The 26,153-nt window shown below is 36.8% G+C and overlaps 1 protein-coding gene across 4 annotated transcripts; it reads left to right on the top strand.

The window, feature by feature from the left end:
• Positions 1–19,107, top strand: LOC127853714 (uncharacterized). Of its 4 annotated transcripts, none has more exons than XM_052388449.1 (10): positions 5–115; positions 1,560–1,665; positions 3,088–3,211; positions 3,862–3,990; positions 4,618–4,755; positions 6,249–6,331; positions 7,239–7,349; positions 9,184–9,313; positions 13,169–13,271; positions 16,225–19,107. In XM_052388449.1, exons 3-10 carry the CDS (start codon positions 3,179–3,181, stop codon positions 16,362–16,364), a joined length of 867 nt encoding a protein of 288 aa, XP_052244409.1. In that variant the 5' UTR covers positions 5–115; positions 1,560–1,665; positions 3,088–3,178; the 3' UTR covers positions 16,365–19,107. The 4 variants fall into 4 exon arrangements, with proteins under 4 accessions (XP_052244408.1, XP_052244407.1, XP_052244409.1 ...); XM_052388446.1 differs by having other exon boundaries at positions 3,825–3,990; XM_052388448.1 differs by lacking the exon at positions 1,560–1,665 and having other exon boundaries at positions 1–115.
• The last annotated feature ends 7,046 nt before the right edge of the window (positions 19,108–26,153 follow it).

Below are 26,153 nucleotides of genomic sequence, written 5' to 3'. Positions count from 1 at the left end.
GCGCTTTCGCATCGGTGTATTGACTTGTTTACTGACAATTGGTTCAATATTTACTAATTTACTAAACACCATTGCGGTGAATAACCAGAAGTTGTTTCTCGAAGCGCCCGTAAAAGTACGTATAAACGTATTAACTTGTAGAATATTTGCATTTGAGACATTTACGTTGTTTTAGTGCACCCTTACGACCTGTAACACATTTCGGATAGTTTTATTCAGATGTTTCGTGGACTTAAAATGAGATTTCTTTTCTTCCCCGCGATGTATAGCATGTAAGAACATTTTCCCATGTAAATATTGAAGTCACATATCTTGATAACAAAAGGAAACTCAGCCAGTCATTTTCTTTAGTGATGAACGCATTAGTTGATCCGCAGATCCTAAAGGCTAAAGAACTGCCTGTTTGTATTCTCTTTAAGATCTTGAAATGAACTAACTCAGACTAGCTTTCTTAATTCCAGTTATGGTATTGTTTTTTAATGTATTGCTTACAAACTGGGTCATGGCTTTTAGTCACACATGGGCCCTAAATAACCAGCATGTGGTATAAATACGCTGTGACTGTTTAATGGTGTAGTTGAACTGCAAATGTTTGGGCAGTATTAAAGTATAGAGGTGCATGTAACAATAAAATCATATGGGCGTTATGATCTATGTAGGGTATTTTCTCACTTGGCTCATTATGTTGACATTCAATAATTTACAACAATAGGGAAACAAACAGCTACTCAAAAGTTGAGATTTGACATTTAAAAAAATATGTGAACAATAAGACAGTGATGTTCTGTCAGGCTTACTATTTTATAGACCAAACTAGTAAAAGATAAAATTGGAGTAAAATAATCACGTGTTATTCTTGTTACAAATGTTTGTTGTTTTTCTAGCCCACTTGTGGAAAGCACACTATAGCAATCCAAATGCAGTCAAATCCAAACTAGGCAAACTTTTACGGGACAGTAGGTCCAGTAACATGGGAAAAAATACAAGACCTCCTCTTTTTTTACAGGACCTACTGGCTACAGAATATTTAAATATAATAGTAAAATAACATTGTTTCATTGCTGGGATCAAGGTGTTTATGATATAAAATAATAAATGATTAAAAGCTATTAATTTCAAGGTCACACATTTGTATCTGACGTTTAATAATAATACACGCCATACATGGTACTAGTCTTGTTTAGTTAAAACATATCCAAAAAAAATGTTGAACTCGTGTTAACAGTAAATATACATTTTCTCATCATAGGTTCTAATAGCATTCTGTACAAAAAGATTTTAACAGGCTTTCAGTTTCTTTTTCATTTTGAAAATCGACACTGCAAATATCCTCATGCACATCATCACAGTAAACTGTGTTCAAAGTTTGGTCAATACTGCCTAAAACAACGACAGCCTTGATTAATGACGACCAGCTTTTTTCATGCATGGACATTGACAGCCAAGATAATAACGGTTCGAATGACAATGATCATTTTTATACATTACCATTGCTATTACCACCACACAAATTGATATCTGTATCATTTAATAATCAGATTTATGATTATCTTGTTAAGCGACTAGGCCGTCACGGATTTGGACCTTCCTGACCTGCAGTGTAAGATGCACAAAAAAGGACCAATCAGGTGCCCTAGGAAAATTCTGTCAGCAGAAAGAGCGTTGGTACGGAAAAGCACATGTTTAAAGACGCTATCGCTATTTTTGCAACTTAGAAAACTTTCAGAGCCATAAACAAACCTATATAAACCAACGAATGTGTTCTCTTTTTTTACCGGACAAAAATTGGTCCTGTAAATTTGACAGACAGGCCAGACCTTACAAAATTTTACAGGACATGTCCGTCGGTCCGGCCATGTTTGGCTGAGACTGCAAATGAATGGTTGAGTGCCAGAGTGTGCTTGTTAGTTGCAACTCTCAGCTTCATAACCCAAAGAGTTGCTGAGAGGTCCCAGACCCGCCAGAGCAAAAATCATCAAAGGCTCTGGGAGTACGTTTATATGGACTTGTGTGCCTCTATGCATCTGAAATGGCCCAGACTATAATTGTGTCATTAAGTATACAATTCTTAATTAAATAACAGAAATAATTTTAAGTTTTTTGACAGTTTAAATTTTAGGACTTCCCCGTTTTTAGCCAAAACAATAGATTTTCTTGACTCAACTTTTTCAGACGTACGGTTTTTGTCCATAATTAATGACTAAGTTTTCGGACAGTTTATTTTACTACGCTATTTTACCAGAACTCTGTCCAGATGCTTTTGTCTGGTGACACTTCGATCATGCGTTTTGACAACCGGATGAAGGTCATAAAACCTGGCAGACAAATGCCTTAGGGCTATGGACCATTGCATTTGCGTTAATGGGTAGATAACTAAGAATATAGAAAATAGACAAAAATTTCACTCATCAGCTTAAAATGAAACATACATACAAGTATTTTTTACTGTACAGAATTGTATTTTACAAGCAAGTGTTATATTTCCTTTAAAAAATTGACGCTACACACATTGCATACCTGAATCCGATCACAATGAAATATATTATTTAGAGTGTCTGTGAATATTCAAACACATATAATATATTTTTTGGACAGCTGTATTGTTTACATATTTTTTGTATCTAAATTTTGGGACACAAATTTTATAATTATTTTAAAGTGTCCAAAAAACTTAAAGTAATTACAGTACTACCAATGTTCACCATCAAAAGAAACTTATTGCCTGTAACACCCCTCTACCTACCTCAAAGGTCAAGGTCACACACAGAGGTCAACGGTCAACTTTGGCCATAAAACAGCCATACTGTAACTTTGTACATCACCATGCAATTGTAAAATATGTTATTTGCCACAAAAGACCATCATAAAGGGACTGCAAATAGGTAGAAACCTCATGAGAATGTAGCATGATGAAGTATAAGGAGCACAAAGCTTATACTGCCATCTATATGACCTAGCTTAGTGTCAGGAAAGACCTTCTGCTTGGGAGTCCCTGTTTGATATGCATTGTACTTATTGAATTTTGAAACTTTTCATAGTTTTATTTTCATGTTCATAGCTGACATGACGTTTACACTTTATCTTCAGGGCTCATCTGCAATATGAGCGAGGCATTGGCTGCTGAACTTGAGGAGGCCAAACATGTGATTCCAACCCTTGAAGGCTTTACTCTGGTCACATGTGTACCTGCCCAGGTCAGGGCAGGCTACAAGTAAGATTGACGAAGGTTGTATACTGTATAGGGTCAGGTACTGCTATTTGAAAGACTGACCTCAACACAAGTTTTCATGAGTACGCAGTAAATATAATGCTGTTATACTTCTGCTGGTATATTGCATCTTGCTACAGGTCTATATCATATTATCATTAGCTTCTAGCTTCATCTTTGATCAATAAAAATGTAAACAAGAACTCATGAATGAAGAACTTTATCTTAACATTTGATGCCTTTAAAGCGTCTGTGAAAAGGTTGGGCATTTATTTTGAAAAATTAATGATATAAATATATTCAAGCCTTGCTCTGGGAAAGCAGGAGGGGTGTGTGGGGGGTAAATAAGCCACACAGGCTTATCAGGGACTCTTTCTGCTTAAATGGTATATTATGTTTAAAGGAAGTCTTCGAAAATATAAAAAAAAACAGTTCAGGCGAAAAGTTTTGTGTCTGAACAGCCTGTGTCATCTGCACAGGCTAATGTGGTAAGTCTCTTTCCGCACATGCATTAAGCCCAGTTTCCCAAAAGCAAGACTGATTTATTGACCACAAAAATCAAATATATATTCCATAATACGGATGTTGACTGTCTAAATGATTGTGAACATTTCAGGCAAACAGACTACAAGCATGTGAACATTATACTCCAGTTCCCTGACCGCTACCCCCAGGAGCCTGTGGTCATCCAACTGACCAGCAAGACACTGTCTGAGAGACTGCTGGCCAGTCTAGTGAGGATGTGTGATGAAGATGTGAGGGGTTGCTTGGGGCAAAGACAGGTTTGTGCTGAGAATGTATGGAAGCTTGTAATATTTTGTATATGGGCCTCCCTTTGGAGAAACGGGGCTTAATGAATGTGCATAATGTGTTGTCCCAGATTTGCCTATGGGCTCCGCTTTTATGGGATTTTTTTGTTTAACCCTTTGCATGCTGGGAAATTTATCGTCTGCTAAAATGTCGTCTGCTGAATTTCTACAATTAGCATTTCTTCGATTTTTTTTTCAAAAAATACTATCAAAATAGCAAACAGTTTGGATCCAGATGAGACGCCACGTTCTGTGGCGTCTCATCTGGATCCAAACTGTTTGCAAAGGCCTTCAAAATTCGGTTCCCGCACTGAAAGGGTTAAAGGATGTCTTTTCTTAAGGAAAATCTAGTTCAGGTAGAAATGGTCATCTCTTGTTATCCTTTACAGACTGCACAGGCTTCTCTGGTATGATACTTAACACATGTATTAAAACTGAGCAAGGCTGATATGTTTGGATTAATCATGATAACCTGATAACATTAAGTGTTATAAGTTAATTCTCTTGTACAATATTAATACTTTGCCATTTTACTGGTTTAAGTGATTTTTTAATGTTTATTATGAAGAACAAAGTACTTTGTCAATAAATCCTCTGCAGGTTCTGCCAGTGATGAGGTATGTGCGAGAATTTATAGTGAACAACCCCCTGTGTGTTGCCTGTGACGAGATAACAGCTATCAAGAGACACCTCATAGCTGAGACGGACAAGTTGAAACTTAAACAGGAACTCTCTGCGGTATGTAGTACATCACTGTCTTCGATTTCAAGACTTTCATTTATATATGAGTCGCGTTCTAAGAAAACTGGGTTTAATGCATATGCGTTAAGTGTTGTCCCAGATTAGACTGTGCAGTCCGCACATGCTTATCAGGGACGACACTTTCCACTTTAATGGTATTTTTCGTTTAAAGGAAGTCCCTTTTTACTGAAAATCTACTTTAAGTGTCGTCCCTGATTAGCCTGTGCAGTCTGGGACGACACTTTATGCACCAGGGCTCGAAATTAACACTCGCACACACGCAAAATGCGAGTAAAAAATACCGAATGCGAGTCAAGTTTTAAGCCACTAGTATTTTTTTGCAAGTAAATAGTGAAAAGAAATGAGTAGGTATAATGCTGCTCGACACATGATCACTAAATCTTAGGTCAATTTATAGAACGCCCAAGAACCCTTATGCGTAAGCGCGCACCTTGTATGTAGACTGGTATATACAGACACGCGGATGGTATTGGTACAAAGGAAGTGAAACAGTCGACTATTCACACATGTTCATTGAAGCGAAAAATAACTTGTCACTTTATTCCCACAGACGGAAATAACACAAAATATACATAATACAAAAGATAAAGCAAAGTTAACCGTTTAGTTAGAAAAAACAGATTTTAAATCCTTCTATGAAAACAGTGAATTAGTGGAAAAAATAACTTAAAATAAGACTAAAACTTGTTATAGATGAAGATGGTCAATCAACCTAATGTGGGCCCTTGTGGTACAAGGAACTGATATCTTTGTATGGTTGCAGAAATAAAATGTGTATACATGTTAAGTACTTTTATTTTGTTTAAATAGAACTAAACTAAAAACCAAGGGTTTTTTATGTTTCCATCAAAATTTGCGAGAATGTTTTTGATTTTGCGAGTTGGTATTAAAGCTGCTCGCAATTTTTTGCAAGTAGAAAAAAAAGTTAAATTCGAGCCCTGTGCACATGCATTATGCCCAGTTTTCTTAGAACAAGACATATGTTTGGGACTATATTCCAAATTTTTTTCTCATTTCTGACATAATTGCAGTCATAGAAGAATAACAAGTCTGATTTTAGTAAAATTGTTTCAAATTTAAACAGTACTTATCAAATCTTGTGAAAGTTTTTATATTGATGTACAGGTCCATTTCCAAATGAAATGTTAGGAAGGTCAAATATTTTGTATACATTCTTAATAAAGTAATTGAATGCCTGTTGATATAAAATGTTTGGATGTAGATAAATTTACTTTAAAATAAATAAAACAGCAAAATAAAAACAAACAGGTCAGTGCTGTATTGCTTTTTACCAGTAAATATGACATTCAGATAAATCCTTGTATATGTTTTTTTTTTTAAATAATGTAATATAATTAGAACAGTTGTAGCATTTATATGATGGTATATTGAAATATTTCTTGATTTTGTGACTTTTCTTGTTTATGGTTCACTTTATGATAGAAAGGTTGTATCTTGTATGTTGACAGGTGCACTTAAAGATAGTTCAAGACCTGTACTGGATGAATCTCAAACTCACAGTTCCAGAAAACTACCCGGTAGAACAAGTCAGGTAGGACTCAAACTCACAGTTCCAGATAACTACCCGGTAGAACAAGTCAGGTAGGACTCAAACTCACAGTTCCAGATAACTACCCGGTAGAACAAGTCAGGTAGCATTCTGAGATACAGATATGAGCATTGGTCTGGGAAAACTGGCCTAAGTGTGTGAAGTTTTATCTTAGATCAGCCTGTGTATTCCTATCTCAGATCAGCCTGTGCATTCCTATCTCAGATCAGCCTGTGCATTCCTATCTCAGATCAGCCTGTTCATTCCTATCTCAGATCAGCCTGTGCATTCCTATCTCAGATCAGCCTGTGCATTCCTATCTCAGATCAGCCTGTGCATTCCTCACAGAGGCTAGTTAGGGACAACACTTTCTGCCTAGCCGCCTAGAATAGATTTTAGATCAGAAGAGACTTATGCTAAAGGTTAAAAAATCCATACAGCAGACAGTGTCGTCCCCTCCTAAATAACACTTTACATTCATGCATTAAGACCAGTTTTCCTCGAGCAAGGCTCATATTTATATCTACATCATTTTGACATCATGATACTTACACTGAATACAATAGAATGTTTGTTGGTCTATTGGTCAATAGTGACTGCACTAAGAGATGCAGTTAAAGATTTTATATCATTATTGTACACAATTTTTCATGGAAGATAAGAAATATATTTCACATAGCATTGCAAATTGGTGACACTTTTAGAACTGTTAAACATAAGATTTTAGAACTATATTCTACACAATTGTTCACGTTAGATAAGGAATATATTTCACAAGACATTGCAGTTTGATGACAGTTTTGAAAATATTAAACGTACCATTAATTGTTACTGGCTTATTTTTTGCTGCCCAAATCTTAGACCCAAAAGGTTTATTACAGCTGTTTGAATGTTCACTTGTTTCTTGTAGCATTGAGGCAGCTGAAAGCAACTTTCCCGATCTGTTAAAGAAGTTCTTTGTTGGCCAGGCATTAGAGATAGCAAGGAGATGTGCCCAGCCTCCACTGAAACCCAAACCAAGGTGAGGAACTTAGTTGGTCCTTTACCACTTAGATATGTGTTTTAAAGCATTTGTAGTTACTTAGAAAGTTATATTTAATAAGATACCTTTCTTACTAAATTAAAGTTGTTAAGGCTACATCTCCAAACCTTAGATACTGCTGACCAGCAAACAGCATACAACCTGAACAGACTGCAAGTTACTCGCAGGCTGTTCTGGTTTTATGCTGGTTGCAAAAGTCATTTTCGATTCGCTTCTAATGGGGGAAAGGGTTAAATGCACGAACTTATGTGGAAGTGTACATGTCAAGTTATGTCCTTTAGTCATTTATAAAATGTGTTTAAACATCATTGAAATTTCAAGTAACATACTTATTATTATTCTCAACACCAAATTTTTAGACAGCTCAGCTAATCCCACTTGTACGTTTCTTCAACTTGCAAATATAAATTATTTTTCAATAATACAGGGCACTAACCTGTATCCTGCCATACTCATTGTAGATATTGTTAACTCCTTGAGTAATATATGTTTAAGTTATTTGCTTATAATGTGTTTTGATGTACGTGACACAATCTGATATAGCAAGACTTAAAAGAGAACTCTGTCTTGAAATACACAATATGCAGCCTTCAAAAGTACAATAATTCATGGTGTAAGAAGTTTGTTTGTTTCTACATATGCTTGTTATTCTCTGATTCAAGGGAGATAATGCTTGTAAAAATTACTTTACCAAGTTTTAAAAATATATGTCTTCATTTGACTCCCCAAATGATTTTGTTAATTATTTTATTAAGATTATTTTAATATTATAATAACATTTATTATTATATTTATTATTATTTTCATTAGCGGGTATTATCTTTTTACTGTACTATTACATGTGCATTTTGTTTTTTATTTTATCACCACCAAACTTTCTGGAATTGTTTGTTGTCATAAAATGAAGGCTTCATAATCAGTCAAATAGTGCCAGGCCATTCACATTTATTGCCATTTGCTATTACATAAAAAAAATCACATTCCACAATATCTTCACTGAACTTTCCATATATTTTTGTGTCCATGAAATGGAAGTCAATAAATAGCCAAAAAGTATGGCTCCTATAGGGTTCAATTTTTATGATTTGCATATATTTCTGCCCATTAGCTTGTTTTTTTACTGATTTTTAATTTCTTTTACATCAAGCATCATTTATTATTTAAACCCAGTGTTTTCCTGTCATTATTCAAGAACTTAAGGTTGAAATGAATTATGAAGTACCTCTTTATGACTTAATAAGCAAATACTACATCTTATTGTTATAACCTCTTTCACTCCTTTTCAGTAAAATCAGCTTCTTCTTAGATTCTTATAAAAACAAGTTGTTTTAAAGCACTATGCTATTTTTTTTTCTTTAAAAAAGGATTACATTACTTCTGATCACTCTATTGTTTCTAAAAATATTAATCAAAAATGAGTGTACCTGTACTTGACTTGGTTACAATATCCAACTGAACAAAAATGATTTAAGAATTCAGACTTGGACAGTCTATAGAATATTTTAAAACATGTTAATCAGTATAAAACGAATTGTAATTTTAGGCATTTTGAAAAACTTGTTGTGGGAAAATGTGTCCTAATGTTTGTGCGTATAGTGTTGGCCCAGGTAAACCTTTGTCTGCATAGGCTAATCACAGAGGATGCTTTTTATGGAATTTTTAGTGTAAAGGAAGTCTATTCAAAACGTAAATCCAGTTTCAGATATTTTTTTCATCCCTGATTAGCCTGTGCTGACTGCAAAGGGTTATCTGGGACAACACTTTATACTAATACATTTTCCTAGAGTGAGAAAACACATGTTTTCCCATACAGGGACCCACCATTCAAGCCCCGCCCCTCTCTGCTGGAGGTGTGTCAGTTCCTGGTGACAGAGTGTGTGAAGAGATACCCACAGCTCAACTGTCCGTGCTGCAGGGAGAGGGTCATGCTCAGAGACCCAGAGGTAAAAATGTGCATTATTACAACTTTTTAGTCTGAACTTCTCAAAGAATTGGGCCTAGTTTAAATTTCTTAAACAAGTAGGCATAGTTTGAACTTCTTAAAAAAGTAGGTACAAACTTTGCAGAAAAGTAGGCTTCATTAAAAATTTAGAAATCAAGGAAGTTGGCAGTATGAGAACTTATTAGAGGAAAATTTCTAAGAAAGCACTCATTAGGGAAGTGGGCATTTTTAGAAGTTTTCATAATGAGCAGTTTTAAGAAGTGTGGGCATATTAAGACATTCTTAGGGAAGAAGCCATGTTAAGAACTCAGAGAAATGTAAGGCAAGGTTTATATGGTGCATTCATAGAACATAATGTTATGTGCTTATGTCCTGGAATATATATGAGCCCTGCTCCATGAAAAGGGGGTTTAAAAATGGGGGTTAAAAAAGGGGGTTTAAAAAAGGGGGTTTAATGCATGTGAGTAAAGTGTTGTCCAAGATTAGCTTGACAGGGACGACACTTTATGCTTTTATGATATTTTTTGTTTACAGAAAGTCACTTCTTAGCAAAAATCCAGGTAAGGCGGACAGTGCTAATCTGGGGCTCATATTTTGTTTTGCCTATTTTTATGCTCCTCAAAAGTGGGAATTATTTAGTCGCTGCATAGTCTGTCTGTTCAAATTCTAACTTTGATGGAATTTTGTTTACATGGGTCTAAAACAAATTTTTCTGATAATAGTTTCTGTCCGACTGTCTGTCACTGTATCTTTCCATCTTTCACTCTTTTGTCACTGCGCAGGACCTCAGACACTTATGATCTGAATTTGATGTGTGTCATCCCTAAAGGGTTGAAATCTGAACCCTTGTGATGGGATTTTGTCCAATGATTTTTATAGAGTTATTGCCTTTTTTTTCTTGGCAAGATCTCAGAGACTTATCATCCAAATTTGATAGAACTTGATATGCGGCATCTTGATAGAGTGGGCATGCCCCTCCTTTTTAGGTCTTTCTTGTTCACTGATTGTTCAAGGAGTAATTGCCCTTTGATTATTAATAACTAACTTCTTACCATGTGAGATCTCATGCACTAACCCTCCACTCAGAGGCAAAGTGAAAATGGCTATGTGCAAACAGCATAAAACCAGAACAGCCTGCGAGAATCTCGCAGACTGTTCAGGTTGTATGCTGTTTGCTGCTCACCAGTATCTAAGTGTTGGAAATGAAGCCTTTAAAACTTGAATCTTGAAAGAAAGGTCTTTAGTTATATTAAACTTTCTAAGGGACAATAAATGTGTAAAAAAAAACGTATCTAAGTGGTAAAGGGCTAATTATTCAACTCTGAAGAAACTTAATATGCAGCATCCCTACAGGGTGGACATTATAATTCTAAGTAATTCTAAGCATCCTCGTCAGGTGGTTGAGCTCCAATTATTATCCCCCGCCATAGGCGGAGGGATATTGTTTTGGCGTTGTCCGTCCTTTGGTACGTCGGTCCAGCACTTTTGTATCCAGAGCCATATCTTGGAAGTGCTTTGGCGGATTAATTGAAACTTGGTATGAGTATATATATATGGATAAGAGGATGATGCACGCCAAATGGCATTGTACACCATTGGATAATAACGGAGTAATGGCCCTTTGTATCTTGAAAAAATGCTTTGTTTGTGTGTCCGGAGCCATATCTTGGAAGTGCTTTGACTGATTTCATTGAAACCTGGTTTGAGCATATATATATGGATAAAAGGGATGATGCACATTGGCCTTTTGTGTCCAGAAGTATAATTGCGGGGGATATCAGTTCAATGAATTTGCTTGTTCTTTCAGGAGTCATGGCCTTTTGAATAATAATTCCTTTCGGATTGTGATGTTAGACACTAATGATCAGAATTCTTTCACTTTTTATATGCACTATCCCTATTGAATGGTAATGCGTCTATTTTCGGGTTGTTTCCGCTCTGATATTTGCTTAGTAAGCGATTGCCTTAAATTGAAAATATGGCATTTTGTAATCAATTTTCATTTGTTTGTCAGTTTGTAGACACATCTGGACTTGATGAAGCTTGATATTGTATCCCTGCAGGGTTCACATTTTGTTGTTCCACTCTAGCAGTCTTTGCCCTTTTGAAGAGTTACTCATTTCCCCACAATTACCCAATACTTGGACAAAGCGCATCATCAGGGAACATCCTTCATTTTCACCGATATTTTTGTTTACAATTGAACATCTCATTGTTTATTCAGAATAAAATGAATAGTGCACATTTGGAGGGGATCAGTGAATTTTGTTCACTCTATAAAAAGATTTGCTTGGGCACATCCTTTGATATGTAAAGATCACTTTATTAGTCTGATTAAATTATGCAGTTATGCGCACTATGAACATAAAAGTAACGGCTTGCATGCATACATATTAATTGCTACTAACAAAAAAAAACACAATAATTAAGTTCTCTTGGTGCAAAAAGGCACCATGGGACATTATAATTACAAAGCACATAGTACCATTTTGCACTAATGGGGCAAATTTTGATGTTGTAAATTTCATCAAACATTTTAATTATGGTACATTTTACAGGTTATTTCAACTTTCTCCTTTAAGTTTGTCCCCTCAGCCATGGTTTTAACTGTGGAAGCAAATAAAATGAGCCTCATTCTGGGAAAACCGGGCTTAATGCATGAGCGTAAAGTGTTTTCCCTGATTAGCATGAGTGTAAAGTGTTGTCCCTGATTAGCATGAGCGTAAAGTGTTGTCCCTGATTAGCATGAGCTTAAAGTGTTGTCCCTGATTAGCATGAGCATAAAGTGTTGTCCCTGATTAGCATGAGCGTAAAGTGTTGTCCCTGATTAACATGAGCGTAAAGTGTTGTCCCTGATTAACATAAGCGTAAAGTGTTGTCCCTGATTAGCATAAGCGTTAAGTGTTGTCACTGATTAGCATTAGCGTTAAGTGTTGTCACTGATTAGCATGAGCGTTAAGTGTTGTCCCTGATAAGCCTTTGCCTAAAGTGTTGTCACTGATTAGCATGAGCGTTAAGTGTTGTCCCTGATTAGCCTTTGCCTAAAGTGTTGTCCCTGATTAGCATGAGCGTTAAGTGTTGTCCCTGATAAGCATGAGCGTTAAGTGTTGTCCCTGATTAGCATGAGCGTTAAGTGTTGTCCCTGATTAGCATGAGCGTCAAGTGTTGTCACTGATTAGCATGAGCGTTAAGTGTTGTCCCTGATAAGCATGAGTGTCAAGTGTTGTCACTGATTAACATGAGCGTTAAGTGTTGTCCCTGATTAGCATGAGTGTAAAGTGTTGTCCCTGATTAGCATGAGCGTAAAGTGTTGTCCCTGATTAGCATGAGCTTAAAGTGTTGTCCCTGATTAGCATGAGCATAAAGTGTTGTCCCTGATTAGCATGAGCGTAAAGTGTTGTCCCTGATTAACATGAGCGTAAAGTGTTGTCCCTGATTAGCATGAGCGTAAAGTGTTGTCCCTGATTAGCATGAGCGTAAAGTGTTGTCCCTGATTAGCATGAGCGTTAAGTGTTGTCCCTGATTAGCATGAGCGTAAAGTGTTGTCCCTGATTAGCATGAGCGTTAAGTGTTGTCACTGATTAGCATGAGCGTTTAGTGTTGTCCCTGATTAGCATGAGCGTAAAGTGTTGTCCCTGATTAGCATGAGCGTTTAGTGTTGTCCCTGATTAGCCTGTGCAGTCTGTACAGGCTAAACTGTAGCAATACTTTCTTCCTACGGAGGATTTTGGTTTAGAAGAGACCTTTAAACTAAAAATTCAATAAAAGCGGAAAGTGTGGTCCCTAATTAGCCTGTGCGGAATGCACAGGCTAATCTGGGACGACACTTTGCACTCATGTACTGGGTGTATTACAGGCAGTGGCCAAGGACCCCCGTAAGAGAGTCGAGCGAGTCTACTGTGGACATCTCTATCATCATGGCTGTCTAGCGAAATACTTAAAAACACCCCCTTTCAAAGGTTTGTGCATCATCAACTGAACAAATAGAACACATGATGCTGTTATGATTGTTGACTTCAAAGTCAAAATCACTGTTATCATCATTTCACATTGTGGGATTCAGCCTTAAGAAACAAGCTATGTTGAGAGGCCTGAACAGAAATAGGGCAACCACTGTCTTGATAAATGTTAAACTTTGTACATTTTAATATACTTAATTACAGTAAAATCCAAACTAGGCAAATTTTTACAGGACAGTAGGTCCTGTAAAATGGGATAAAATACAGGACCTCCTCTATTTTTACAGGACCTACCGGCTTCAGAATATATTAAGTAAAATAACATGGTATCATTGCTGGGATCATAGTTTTAATGATATAAAATGATAAATGATTAAAAAGCTATTAATTTCACGGTCGCACATACTAGTATGTATCTGACTTTAAATAATAATACACGCCATACATGGTACTAGTCTTGTTTAGTTAAAACATATCCAAAAAAAAAGTTGAACGCATGTTAACAGTAAATATACATTTTCTCATCAATCATTTTAATTTTCTGCTGGGAATCGCTCCTTCGTAATATCTTAAGAACATTTCCAAAATGAAAGTAGCCGATACTTGTTTACCTAAGCTACCCTACCTCTCTTTTTTTTACCTGAAAATAGGTCCTGTAAATTTGACCGACAGGCCGGACCTTACAAAATTTTACAGGACATGTGCGTAGGTCCGGCCATGTTTGGCTGAGATTGTAATTATGCTGTTTCAAATTAAGTTCTTCAATGATCAATTCAGCCTATATTCCAGGAGGCATATTCTTTGTATTTATTAACACTACCATAATTACTCTATGTTTTCGCCCACTCTAAGTTTTCGGACACCCCCTTTTTTAGCAAAAATAATTATTTTTCATGACTCTTAATTTTCGGACACACGATTTTTCGTCCATTATTTATGTCTCTAAGTTTTCGGACAGAATATTTTACAGCGCTATTTTACCAAATTTCGGTCCTGTTTTTCGATATCTAATGACACTTCGATCATGGGGTTTTACAACCAGATTAACATCATAAAACATGGAAGGTGCATGCCTGAGGGCAATGGACCATTACATTGCGTTATTGGGTAAGTAACCTTGTTAACCGGTATTAAACAATGTTTTCGCTCGATAGCATAAGCATTATGACACTTACCAGGGGCAGTACCAATGAACAGTTCAATTATCTACCGCAATGGTCCTACCCCTTCTTAGTAAAATAACTGTGACAAATACTAAACGCTTCAAAGTGTGATGCACCCTATTGCAAGTTTTACAAACAATGGAAGGTGTTAGAAAAAAACTATCTGAAATGAACAAACAAAGAATTCATAGTTTGCTTTTTTTGCGTTAATTACAGGTTCATACTAGCGAGTATCGGTACGTCACATTCTCATCTTTGAACTCGTTGGTCAAAGTACAACCTTGTAGTAACTTTCTGTCAAATAAATTAAGCATTTTAAATTATTTAAAATGCAGTGCAAATATATATAACTGTAATTTATACTATACGGCATGGTATTTAAAAAGCGCATGCTATTACCGGTAGTCATTGATACAATTTACGTTTTTTTCGGACACTTCAATTTTTGACTCTAAGTTTTCTGACACCTTCATTTTCGGACACGAAAAAAAATAATTATTTTTAAGTTTCCGAAAACATAGAGTAATTACGGTACTTATAAAATTATCAAGAAATACTTTTAAAAAATCGTCACAAGCCAATAAACATTTTGGGTGTTTCAGTATTAACAAGAACCTTGCCAAATGAAAAAAAAAGTACAAAAAAGGCGGGACATATTGAAAGGTTGGGGCATACAAATGGAATGGGGCCACATATTTTTAAGGGTTGGGCATAAAAATGGAAGGGTGCTGCCCTTGACTTCCGCTTAAGCTATAAAAAAACATTTATTATCACTGCTAGCATACGTTTTATTATCACTGTTGGCAACATTCTTATTGTTTCATTAACAACATTCAAAATCATTGTTTTACTACTGTTATAATTGATGTAATTTTATCATTCCCATGATTTCCGACCCTAAGATCTTCCCAAACTTCGGGAAAACAGGGCATCATGCAAGTGCGTACAGTATCATCCCAGATCAGCCTGTGCAGTCTGCACAGTCTAATCAGGGACGACTCTTTCCGCTTTTATGGTATTCTTCGTTTGAAGGAAGTCTCATTTAAAGGATTTAAAGGCTCTATAAATGTCACAAATCCAATTATTATGCATATCAACTGGTCTAATTTTTACCGGATTTCAGATACTCTTGCATAAAAACTTCTAATAACACAGCTTAGGTACAACGTTGTCAAGAATTATGGAAGATAAACCTGTTTCATAATTGGAAGAAATGTTTACATTTTTGTAACTAACGTGATGTGTAGCCTCAGAGCGTTGTCATATGCTAAAAATAGCCAAAAAAAAATTCAATTTTAATTCAATTTTAAAAACTTTTTACCAGCAGAAAGTAACTTATTAGGTCACTACAAACATTTTAACCATTTAGAAGAGACCTGCTTTGTGAGTTGATATTGGAAAACGTTAAAAGTCATCGTTATATTTTTGGTGATCTGAGTCACTTCACTTTCTCTTGCGAGAGTAAACAGCGATGTAAATAAACTGATTGTTTGTAAACACAATTGACTTGGAGAACACTTTATTTTGAGCTAAAAACAAGTTGTATTGCTCATTTTTTTTTATTATGTCCAATAGCATATATATATTGTTTTTTGATAACCTTTATAAATAAAATATGAAGAAAAAAAAAATACCTAAATTCACCTTTATAGAGCCTTTAACGTAAATCCAGTTTAGGCAGAAAGTTTTGTCCAAGATTAGCCTGTGTGGACTGCACAGGCTAATCTGGGATGACACTTTCTGCTAATGCAGTCCAGTCACCATCAATGTAATCATCCCCATGATTTCAGAGGGCAAGTTCTGTCCAGACTGCGGTAAACAGATATTCCACGAGAAGTGGAGGCTGCCCCCTGAACTGGCGGAGGCGCGATGGGCTTCCAAACAGGCCCGACAGAGGGAGTTGGCAGAGGTCACAGACTTCCTCAGCTGATGTCTCCTCAGATATGTTTGATTATGATTGTGATTGTTTTGTCCGTTGTTCGTCATCTGTTGTGCGTCGTCAACATATACCTTTTTAACACTGTAGAGGCAAGATTTATTGTCAAATTTTCATGAAACTTTGTCAGAACATTTGTCCCAATAATATCTTGGCTGAGTTTGAAACTGTGTCACATTAGGTCAAAAAGTAGGTCATTTGGTCAAATTAAAGAAAATACTTGTTTATACTCTGAAAGTCACATTTATAGTCAAATCTTCATGAAACTTGGTCAGTGTGTTTGTTCTAATGATATATAAGCTTTGTTCAAAAGTCTTATTGTCCCCTACTGGTTTGCGCTCTGTGCGTCAGTCTGTCAGTCCGTCACACTTTTCTGGATCCTGGATAACTTAAAAAGTTCTTCATATTTTTAAATGAAACATGGACAGATGGCAATATAAAGATTATGCGTGTCAATTCATTTTGTTCCTACGTCAAAAATTGTGGTTGCTATGGCAACAAATGTAAAAAAATGTATATAATTTTTTACTGACAATGGTGGAATTTTCACCAGTAGGGGACCATATTGCTTGGCAATCGCTTGTTTATTGTGCAATCTGAATGAAATTTGGTCAGAACATTAGTTCTTATGCAATCTCAGCTGATTTGGAAAATATTTTCATGTCTTTCCTTAAATGGCAATAGTAAAAACTTTTTTTGTCCAATCTTATGAAACTTGTTAGGAACATAAGTTATAATGATATTCCAGCTGAGTTCGAAAATGGTGTCTGTCCATCGAAAAACATGACCGCCAGGTGGCGGGGCAGTTTTCCTCAATGGTTTTAGTGAAACTGTGTCAACATTATTGAAGTCAAATTTATGGTTCAATATTCTTGAAACTTTGTCAGAACATTTGTTATTATGATATTTTGGCTGAGTTGACAAATTGTTCAGGTTTCTCAAAAAAACATTGCTGCAATGGTGTGGGCAGTTTTCTTTATATGGCTGAAATAAAACCTTGTATTCTAGGAGTCTTATTTACAGTCCAATCTTCACAAAACTTGGTCAGATCATTTGTTCTTATATTATCTTGGCCGAAATGGAGAAATTGTTCCGGTTCCTTGAATAACATGGCCGCCAGAGGATGAGTCAGTTTTACTTATGTAGATTTGAGTCATGTTCTGAGAAAGCTGGGCATAATGCATGTGCATTAAGTGTCGTCCAAGATTAGCCTGTGCAATCTGCACAGGCTAATCAGGGACGACACTTTTCGCTTTTATGACATTTTTCGTTTAAATGAAGTCTCTTCTTAGCAAAAATCCAATTTAGGTGGAAAGTGTTGTCGCTGATTAGCCTGTGCAGACTAGCCCGTGCAGACTGCGCAGGCTAAAATGCGACGACACTTTATGCACATGCATTATTCCCAGGTTTCTCATTGAATGAAGCCTTCTTAACGCTCAAATGGACAAATTTATTGGCCAATCTTATTAAAACTTTGTCAGAACATTAGTCACCATGAAATCTCAGTGGAATTTGAAACTGGGTCATGTGAGCTCAAAACATAAGTCACTAGGTCAAACTAAAAAAAACAGCACATTTATACTCTAGAAATTCATTCATCTTCATTCATCTTAATCAGAACATTTGCTCTTACAACATCTCAGCCGAGGTAAAAAATAAAATAAAATTGGCCTATATAAAATATTTTGTTTGATAAAGTTTTTTCATTATTTTGAACTCCACCTTGACAGAATGGTTTAGTTCCTTATGGTCTCAGGTTAGCGCCTTAGGGCCCAAGGACTTTTGCTTCTTATACTTCAAAGATATTGTTTTAAATATCATATATTTTATTAATTCTTTGTATGATTTTTATGACCCCGGAAGGAGGGCATATAGTGATCGGACTGTCCGTCCGTCTTTCCGTCACACTTTGCGTTTAGGTTTTGAAAAATGCTCATAACTTCTATGTCCCTTGAGATATGACCTTCATATTTGGTATGCATGTGTATATGGACAAGGCCTTAACAAACGCACAAAAATTTTGACCCTTGTGACCTTGACGTTGAACTTAGGGTCCACGTTTAGGTTTCGAAATCTGCGTTTAGGTTTTGAAAAATGCTCATAACTTCTATGTCCCTTGAGATATAACCTTCATTTTTGGTATGCATGTGTATATGGACAAAGCCTTTCCATACGCACAAAAATTTTGACCCCTGTGACCTTGACCTTGAACTTAGGGTCCGTGTTTAGGTTTTGAAATCTGCGTTTAGGTTTTGAAAAAAGCTCATAACTTCTATCAAGCGTTTATAGGGGGCATAAGTCATCCTATGGTGACAGCTCTTGTTGTAATTTTATTTTGTGTATAAATCAGAATGATAAATTTACATTTAAATTAAAATATGAGATTACTTACAAAATAACTTTATAATGTGGTAAGAAACACTTTTAATGTTTAAAATTTAAATATAAATTACAGTATATCAAAATGGTATACTGATTCAAAAAAAGCAAATCAACTGTTTAAAATGTGTGGGATTTTATTTATTTTACTGTATTTGTGCTGTATGTTTAAGTCATAAGTTATTGTCATAAGGTTTTAATACAGTTTATATTAAACTGTTCATTTACCTATATTTTTATTATAATTGATCTATGTTTTTGCTTTTGTTTGGACTTTATCTGTTTGAGTTTATATGTATTTACAGAGCGTGTTATTAATGCCCTGTTCATCAAGCCCTAATAAATTGTATGCATATGATGTGTTTTATTGTTGGTTACTAGTAATTCATTATTGAGATGTATTGGAATATTATACTTGTTAATTATGGATATTAAAATTATGTTTATTTGTACATTAAATGACCTTACAGTATACTAAAAAACGGTTGCAACTTTAAATTGTTTAATAAAAATGACTTCAGTATACATACTTAACATTAAAATTTGGCAAATCAAATTTGTGAGAGTTATTTAACATCATTATTTGGGAAATCATTTCCAACATCTAAAATGTATGAAATTATTAGGGATGTAGTTATATGTGTTCAAACCACTGTCACAATGCTGTTGTTGTTGGCTGGTGACATTGAGAGCAACCCTGGTCCGCGTTCAGGATGTGGCATATGCAGCAAGTTTGTCAGGAGACAGGATAAGGCGGTGCAATGTGACGATTGTGATCACTGGAATCACAAAGACTGTAACAATATTGATGTTGATCACTATAAACTTTTGCAAAACTCAGATGAAAAATGGTTCTGCCCAAATTGTGTTTCACCGTGCGGTATTTGCACAAAAGTCGTCACAAAGACAGATCGAGCTATTGAATGTGACTCGTGCAAGCTTTGGATACGTATCTCTTGCGCAGTAGTATCGCCCGAGGAATATATGATCGTGCAAGCCACAAACTGCTCTTGGTCGTGCCCAAAGTGTGACTCAGATAACATTTCATCATCTTTTTCTAGTGTATTGTCAGATTATGAAACCAGAAACCAATTTGAAGTTCTGTCTGATACTTATAAAAGTATTAAAAACCAAAAAACACCTCGCTATGTAAACCTTTCTTCAACTCGTCTGATATATTCAAGTACACAATCACACTTACATAGTATTCCCTATATTTGAACAGGTTCTCAGATGAGCGACTTTGGGAATGAGGTCCTCTTATTTAGCTTACCTGATCTGGTCTTGGCCAGAGTCTGTGATCGCCTTTTTGTTTATTGTTTGTCGTGCTTTAAAGGGGTCGTCCAACAGAGTTTGGCATGTATTAAAACTTGTCATTAACTGCTTTAAATGCTTTATATTGATGACTTTAAACTTTTGAACTAAAAATCGCCAGTAAAAAAATAAGAATACAATTTAAAAAAAGAAGAAAAAACGTTAACCTCCACGGGGCACGAACCTCTGACCACTAGAGTCATGAAGACTTGGAGTAAAATGTCTCCCGACTTTACCACTCGACCATCCACGCGAACGTCAATTACGGAGGTATTTTTGAGCTATATAAGCAATCCTCGTAGTTTCCCAAAATATCGATTCGCGTCGAACGACGCTTTAATCTGTTGGACAGTCCCTTTAAACAACATCAACATAGACCATGTTAACACTCTAGTAGCATCCATATTAATTACCCAATCTTCATTAAACTTGGTCAGAAATGCTGTCCCAATAATATTTCTAAACTGGATCATGTGGGGTATAAAACAGGGTTTCTTGGTCAAATTAAATACAAAGCTCTTCAAACTCTAAATGCCACATGCGTTAAGCCAAAATCTTCTGGATATTATCAGAATATTTTTCCCAATGATATCTCAACAGAGTTAATAACTGGGTCACATTGTATCAACAGATAGATTTCTTTTTCAAATTAAAGTGATATTATGGGCATCAAACAGTATATAGGTATCGATCGCAACCGTTGTTTATTTTTGGTGTTTCACTTCATATGCACTTATATTTGTTAATTCAGCATCAACATACTAAAAAAATATCTCGCAAAGAAAAAAAATAATCCATTTGAATATCAACCGTACGTTCGTTTTGACAACTGACGACATAAATGATTCGCTGTACGATGTGAGTATAAATGTAGTTTTAATGCAGATTCGTTCATACGACATCAAGACACAATTTAGTTTTACGGATCATTTCGGCTTAGAGGACTGGGTGAGTCATGTAATTAATTATTGTGTTGTGTGATTCCTGGCAAGAACACTAAAATAAAATTTACGAAGCAAACTATATGTCTTATAGGGTCTTAAAGATGTTCACTTTAAAGATAAATGTAATTAGATCATCAAGGCAAGATGACATGTACCGTGCACCAACTATGACTCTCGCTAAAGTTCAAGGTCACAATTAGAAATGAGGGGACGATGTCAAACAACACATAACAAATGTTCCTGCCTTTTAGACATTTACTAACGTCATAGTTCTTACTTAAGGCCCGGTCACACCGCCAGAACTTTGCTGGAGCGTTCCTTGAACGGTATGAAGAGGGGCCGAATTTCGGCAACGCTCGTCACCGCGCACAAAATGGGGAAAAAAATCGACAACACGGGCGTTGCCAAAGCGGTGCACCGCTGAAGCCAGCGTTGGTTTAGCGTTGGTTTAACGGTATCGAGCGGTAGCGAGCTTTGGTTTAACGGTGACGCGAGCGTTGATAGAGCGGCGTTCTTCGCATGCGCGCGTCGGCTCGGCTGGAGTTTAAAGTTGGTATAGCGGCAAACCGCTTCTGACTACGGAACTAAACGGATCGCTTTGATAGACGTTCTGATAATTTTTGATAGAAGTCAATAGTTGAAGTTCATCATGCCACGTAGACAAAAGAAGTGGAAAGCTGGAGATGGAGAGGCAGCATTCTGTAGAACTCTGAGCCAGAGTTAGGAGGAGCTTTACAGGCCACGTGCTTGCCATCAATGGCACCAACTGTGTGGGGAAACTTCCATCTCTGTTACCATTTGTCAGCCAGGTCTCTCCATCCTTGTTCAGTTGTTGGGCAAAACAACAATTCATCTGTGTACTCCTCAATGATGACCTTTACCACTTCTCTAACTACCACCCTGATGGTGTTGTAGGGGACCCACCAGGCGTATTGCATGTTTCTGTAGGTGTTACCAGAGGCCAGGTGCCGTAGGGTGATTGCCACTTTGAGACCAGGTTCCAGGCTTGGTCGGTAATTGGTGTCTTGTTTGGTCAATCGGGGGGGTCGGCCTCTGTACAACTTCATCAAATATGGCTGGTGGCATCCTCCTAAAGTGATGGAAGGCTCGTGGATCCTCATTCCTCAGCTCCACCATCAGCTTGTTATACAGTCCATGTTCAGGCCTTCTCAGTATCCACTTTCTGACCCACACAACTCTGTCTCTCCTTCTTCTCTCTCTTCTCCTTCTGTCAACAGCTTGTTGCAATCTGAGGAGGTTCTGATTCTGCTGCTGGACTAGTGCACCAATCACAACAAGTCTCACATCATCCATGGTAGAACACTTTTACTGTAACTGAGCAAATTAAAATGAGGTCTGCACTCAACGGTAGCTCGATTTTAAATGGACTCCTGACTCATTTCTCCCCGTATTTATGGCCAAATTCTGGTCCCGCTCCAACACCTCAATACCAACGCCAAACCAAAGTTCATCACTGCAATGGATCTCTACTTCAACGCCCGACACCGTTCCAGCAATTCCGTGTCCGTTTGAAAAACGCTTACAACCGCTCCACCTAAGTTTGTGCAACGTTTAATCACCGCCCGGGCAAAGCTTGCGAAGCAGCGGTTGCCCAGCATTCAAGATTTCTGCGTTGGCCTTGCGGACCCAAACGTCCACGAACTTGCGTCTAGCGGTGCCAAACTTTGACTGTGCGTTGGTAGAACGGTGGCGAACTTTGTCAGAGCGGAAAATTGCCCGCTCCTCACCGCTCGCAATATTTTGTGCAGCTCAAAACTTTCTGAGCGGTAGGAGGAACCATCAGCGGTGACCGAGCGTATACGGCGTTGCCTTAACGGTGACCAACTTCTGTTTAACGGTCGTGAACGGTAGCGAGCGGTGATGATTGTTTTTCACCGCTACAGGAACGCTCAAGCAAAGTTCTGGCGGTGTGACCGGGCCTTTACCGGTGTGTTTATTGTTCACAACGTTTTGAGTGGAATTGTGTTATGGTGTCCTTATTCGAGAGTTAATGTTTGTAAATGGGTAAAGCATTTTTAAGTATTGTTAAACTTTAATAGAGTGGCTAACGTATCTTTTCTCTGAAAATGTGGGAACTTTAAGCTAATGCAAGAAAATACCATCAATTCCTAACGTCGTAAAGTGATTGACAATAAGCTTGACCAGTAAGAAATATGTTTATACGCGCCCACTTGGCAAAGACTTTCATGCACTATGAACTGTTTTTGACGAGTCATAACCAGAGAATGCGCGGTTTTTACAGTTTAATGGACTCGTTTTATTTAATATCATAGAAAATCTGACATCTATCTATCTATATATAGTGTCTGACTCCCCTTTCGGGTATTATCGACAGGTGTCGACATTAACTACAATATTTGGAATTTTTAAAAATTATGAATGCAACAAAAAGGGTTTAATTTGAAAAATAATCGTTTCCACAATCCGGGCACGGACCTTTAGGAGCGAAAGGCACCGTGCTACAACTGTTCCGCTCTGTCTTTCGATACCAACGGAGCATGTTAATCGCGATGGGTATCAAAGCATTGATGTGACGTCATCACATTGCACTTGCTGTTCCATAAATTTATGATTGGAACGGTAGACGTCCATAACAAGGCGTGTTTTTGTAATTGTTCATTATATTTGGCGTGTATCGTTTATAATGGACAGCTCGTGCGCCAATTTTCTACAATCGGTACTCGCGGTATAGTCATCAAGAGAACTCCACGCATGTCGTCGAACCCTAAACCCGGCACTTCCAATTTGAGCTATACTTTGTATAAGTGAAGTGCACAGGACGCTGATTAGGGTATCAATATGACGCTTTCAAAGCATTGAGAAAGAAAGTGCACCCTTGCGATAACCAAGGGTCATGCTTGGAAACTATGTATTTACATGTATATATAGCAATTTGACTTAATATTTACTTACTACTATATATATATATATATATATATATATATATATATCGAACCTACCTCATTCGGCGCTACGTGCCTCAGACCTTCCAATATTTTGCATTCTGGACAGTTCGCGGTTTACACCTTGAACAGTATAACATATACTTAAGTTCAATATAATCGATGTTTGTTTGAATATAAATTATAATCTTTTTTGTTGAATCAATGACGATTTTATTGCAAATTAACATGTGGTCAAACTGTGAACAAGTCCGATTAAACGCTTTCGTTCCAACCAGGGCCCACGTGTATACGCTTAAAGCCGCGTTCGCTTTGCTAACTAAAACATCCTATGGAGTGAGAGCGGGTACACCGCCATTATTTGATAAAATTTGCTTAAATAATGTACACGATAGCATTCGTTACTCAACTAGACTGCAACCAAATAGTAGATGTGAAGAGATTTGCGAAGAACACGCGTTCTAATGCATTAGTCTCTGCTGCTTATTATATTTGTGTGCATTTGTTTTGAAGAATGGCCAACTTTTTTCAAGCAAAACTGAGCGTCATCAAAAAGAGAAAAAACAGGAAAAGATTCCAACTCACATATTTTGTGAATTGTTTCACATAAAACTGGATAAAAACAGCGCACTCAGAATTGAGCCACCGTCTTGGAAAATCGAGCTTAACGAATGTGCGTCAAATGTCGTCCCAGATTAGCATGTGCACGTCGCGAAGATTGATCAGACATGACACCTTCCGCCTAAAATGATCTTTCGCTATTAAAAGACTGCCTTAAATCGATACCATTGAAGCGAAAAGTGTCGTCCCTGATTAGCCTGAGCGGACTGCATCTTGGATGTCACTTTCCGCCTGAAATGGACTTTCAATTAGAACAGATTGGATTTAATCGAACAATACCATACAAGCACCATGTCGTCCAAGATTAGCCAGCTCGGACTGAACAATCTATTATTGGGCCATACTTTACGCTTATGCGTTAAGCGTTGTTTTCCCTGAGCAAATTTCATTAATATTTTCGCGAAGTCTTTGAACATGGTTGAACGTATCGCACGGTAGGAACTTGTTGCACCTTCATATCTGCCAAGTGATAAATATGCACTCGTAAATCTATTCCGATAAATATTCGCTATATCTTCTCTGAAGTTCAAAATTGATGCATTTTAAATCATCAAGTTGGCAACGCCCGTGTCATGTTTCATTTTTAGTGTACATATATCATGGTACAATAAATAGCTGACGAGTTCTTATGAAGTTTTTAACAATCATGTAACAATTATACTTGGGCCGTGCTCTGTGAAAAAGAGGTTTAAAGGGGCCTTTTCACAGATTTTTGGAATGTATTGAAGTTTGTCATTCAATGCTTTATATTGATAAATTTAAACATTTGACCGAAAATATCCAGTAAAAATCAAGAATACAACGTAACCCTCATCTGGGCTCGAACAACTGATCCCTTGAGTCCTGGAGTAAAAAGTCATCCGCTTAGACCACTCGGTCTTCCGTGCTCATACTATGGGATGATGTATTTTTCAAGTAATATAAGCAATCCTCGTAGTTTCACAAAATATAACGACAATGTCAACTTTCTAAATTATTTAATCGTTTTGCGTTGCAGGGCTTTAACATTTTCAGGCTTTCTAATCGTCAAAAGATGCATATAATCGATATTTTAGAGCATGGTTAATGTTCAGTATAACTATTACCTCTTAAATATCATAACTAAAACGAAAATTTGCGAATCTGAAACAACTTTTTTAATTTTGTCAATTTACCAAAACATGAATAGGCCCCTTTAATGCATTTACGTTGAGGCTAATCAGGGACGACACTTTCCGCTTTTATGATACTTTTCGATTTAAGAAAGTTTCTTCTTAGCACAAATGCAGTTAAGGCGGAAAGTGTCGTCCCTGATAAACCTGTGCGAACTGCACAGGCTTATCTGGGACGACTACCCCCTATTTACAGAGCGCGGCTCATTTATAATAATAAATGCACAAATTACCGTTGCTTTTGCTACCTGTAATGCGTTCGAAGAAAAAAAAAGCAAAAAAAAAGAGAAAAACAATCAGGCAAAAACGAACTCACGTTACATGAGAAAACATTGGGTACTTATTGCAATTGGTGCATAGTGTAATGGTCATCTTGCTCCTTGGCAGACTGCCCAAATGCCCGGACTGGTCTGAAGCTTTGCTGACCGAATATGACCCATTTTTGCATGA

This window comes from Dreissena polymorpha, chromosome 12 (assembly GCF_020536995.1).
Source record: "Dreissena polymorpha isolate Duluth1 chromosome 12, UMN_Dpol_1.0, whole genome shotgun sequence".
NCBI lineage: Eukaryota > Metazoa > Mollusca > Bivalvia > Myida > Dreissenidae > Dreissena > Dreissena polymorpha.
Note: the sequence above shows the minus strand (reverse complement) of the source record. Positions and strands in the feature narration are given on the sequence as shown.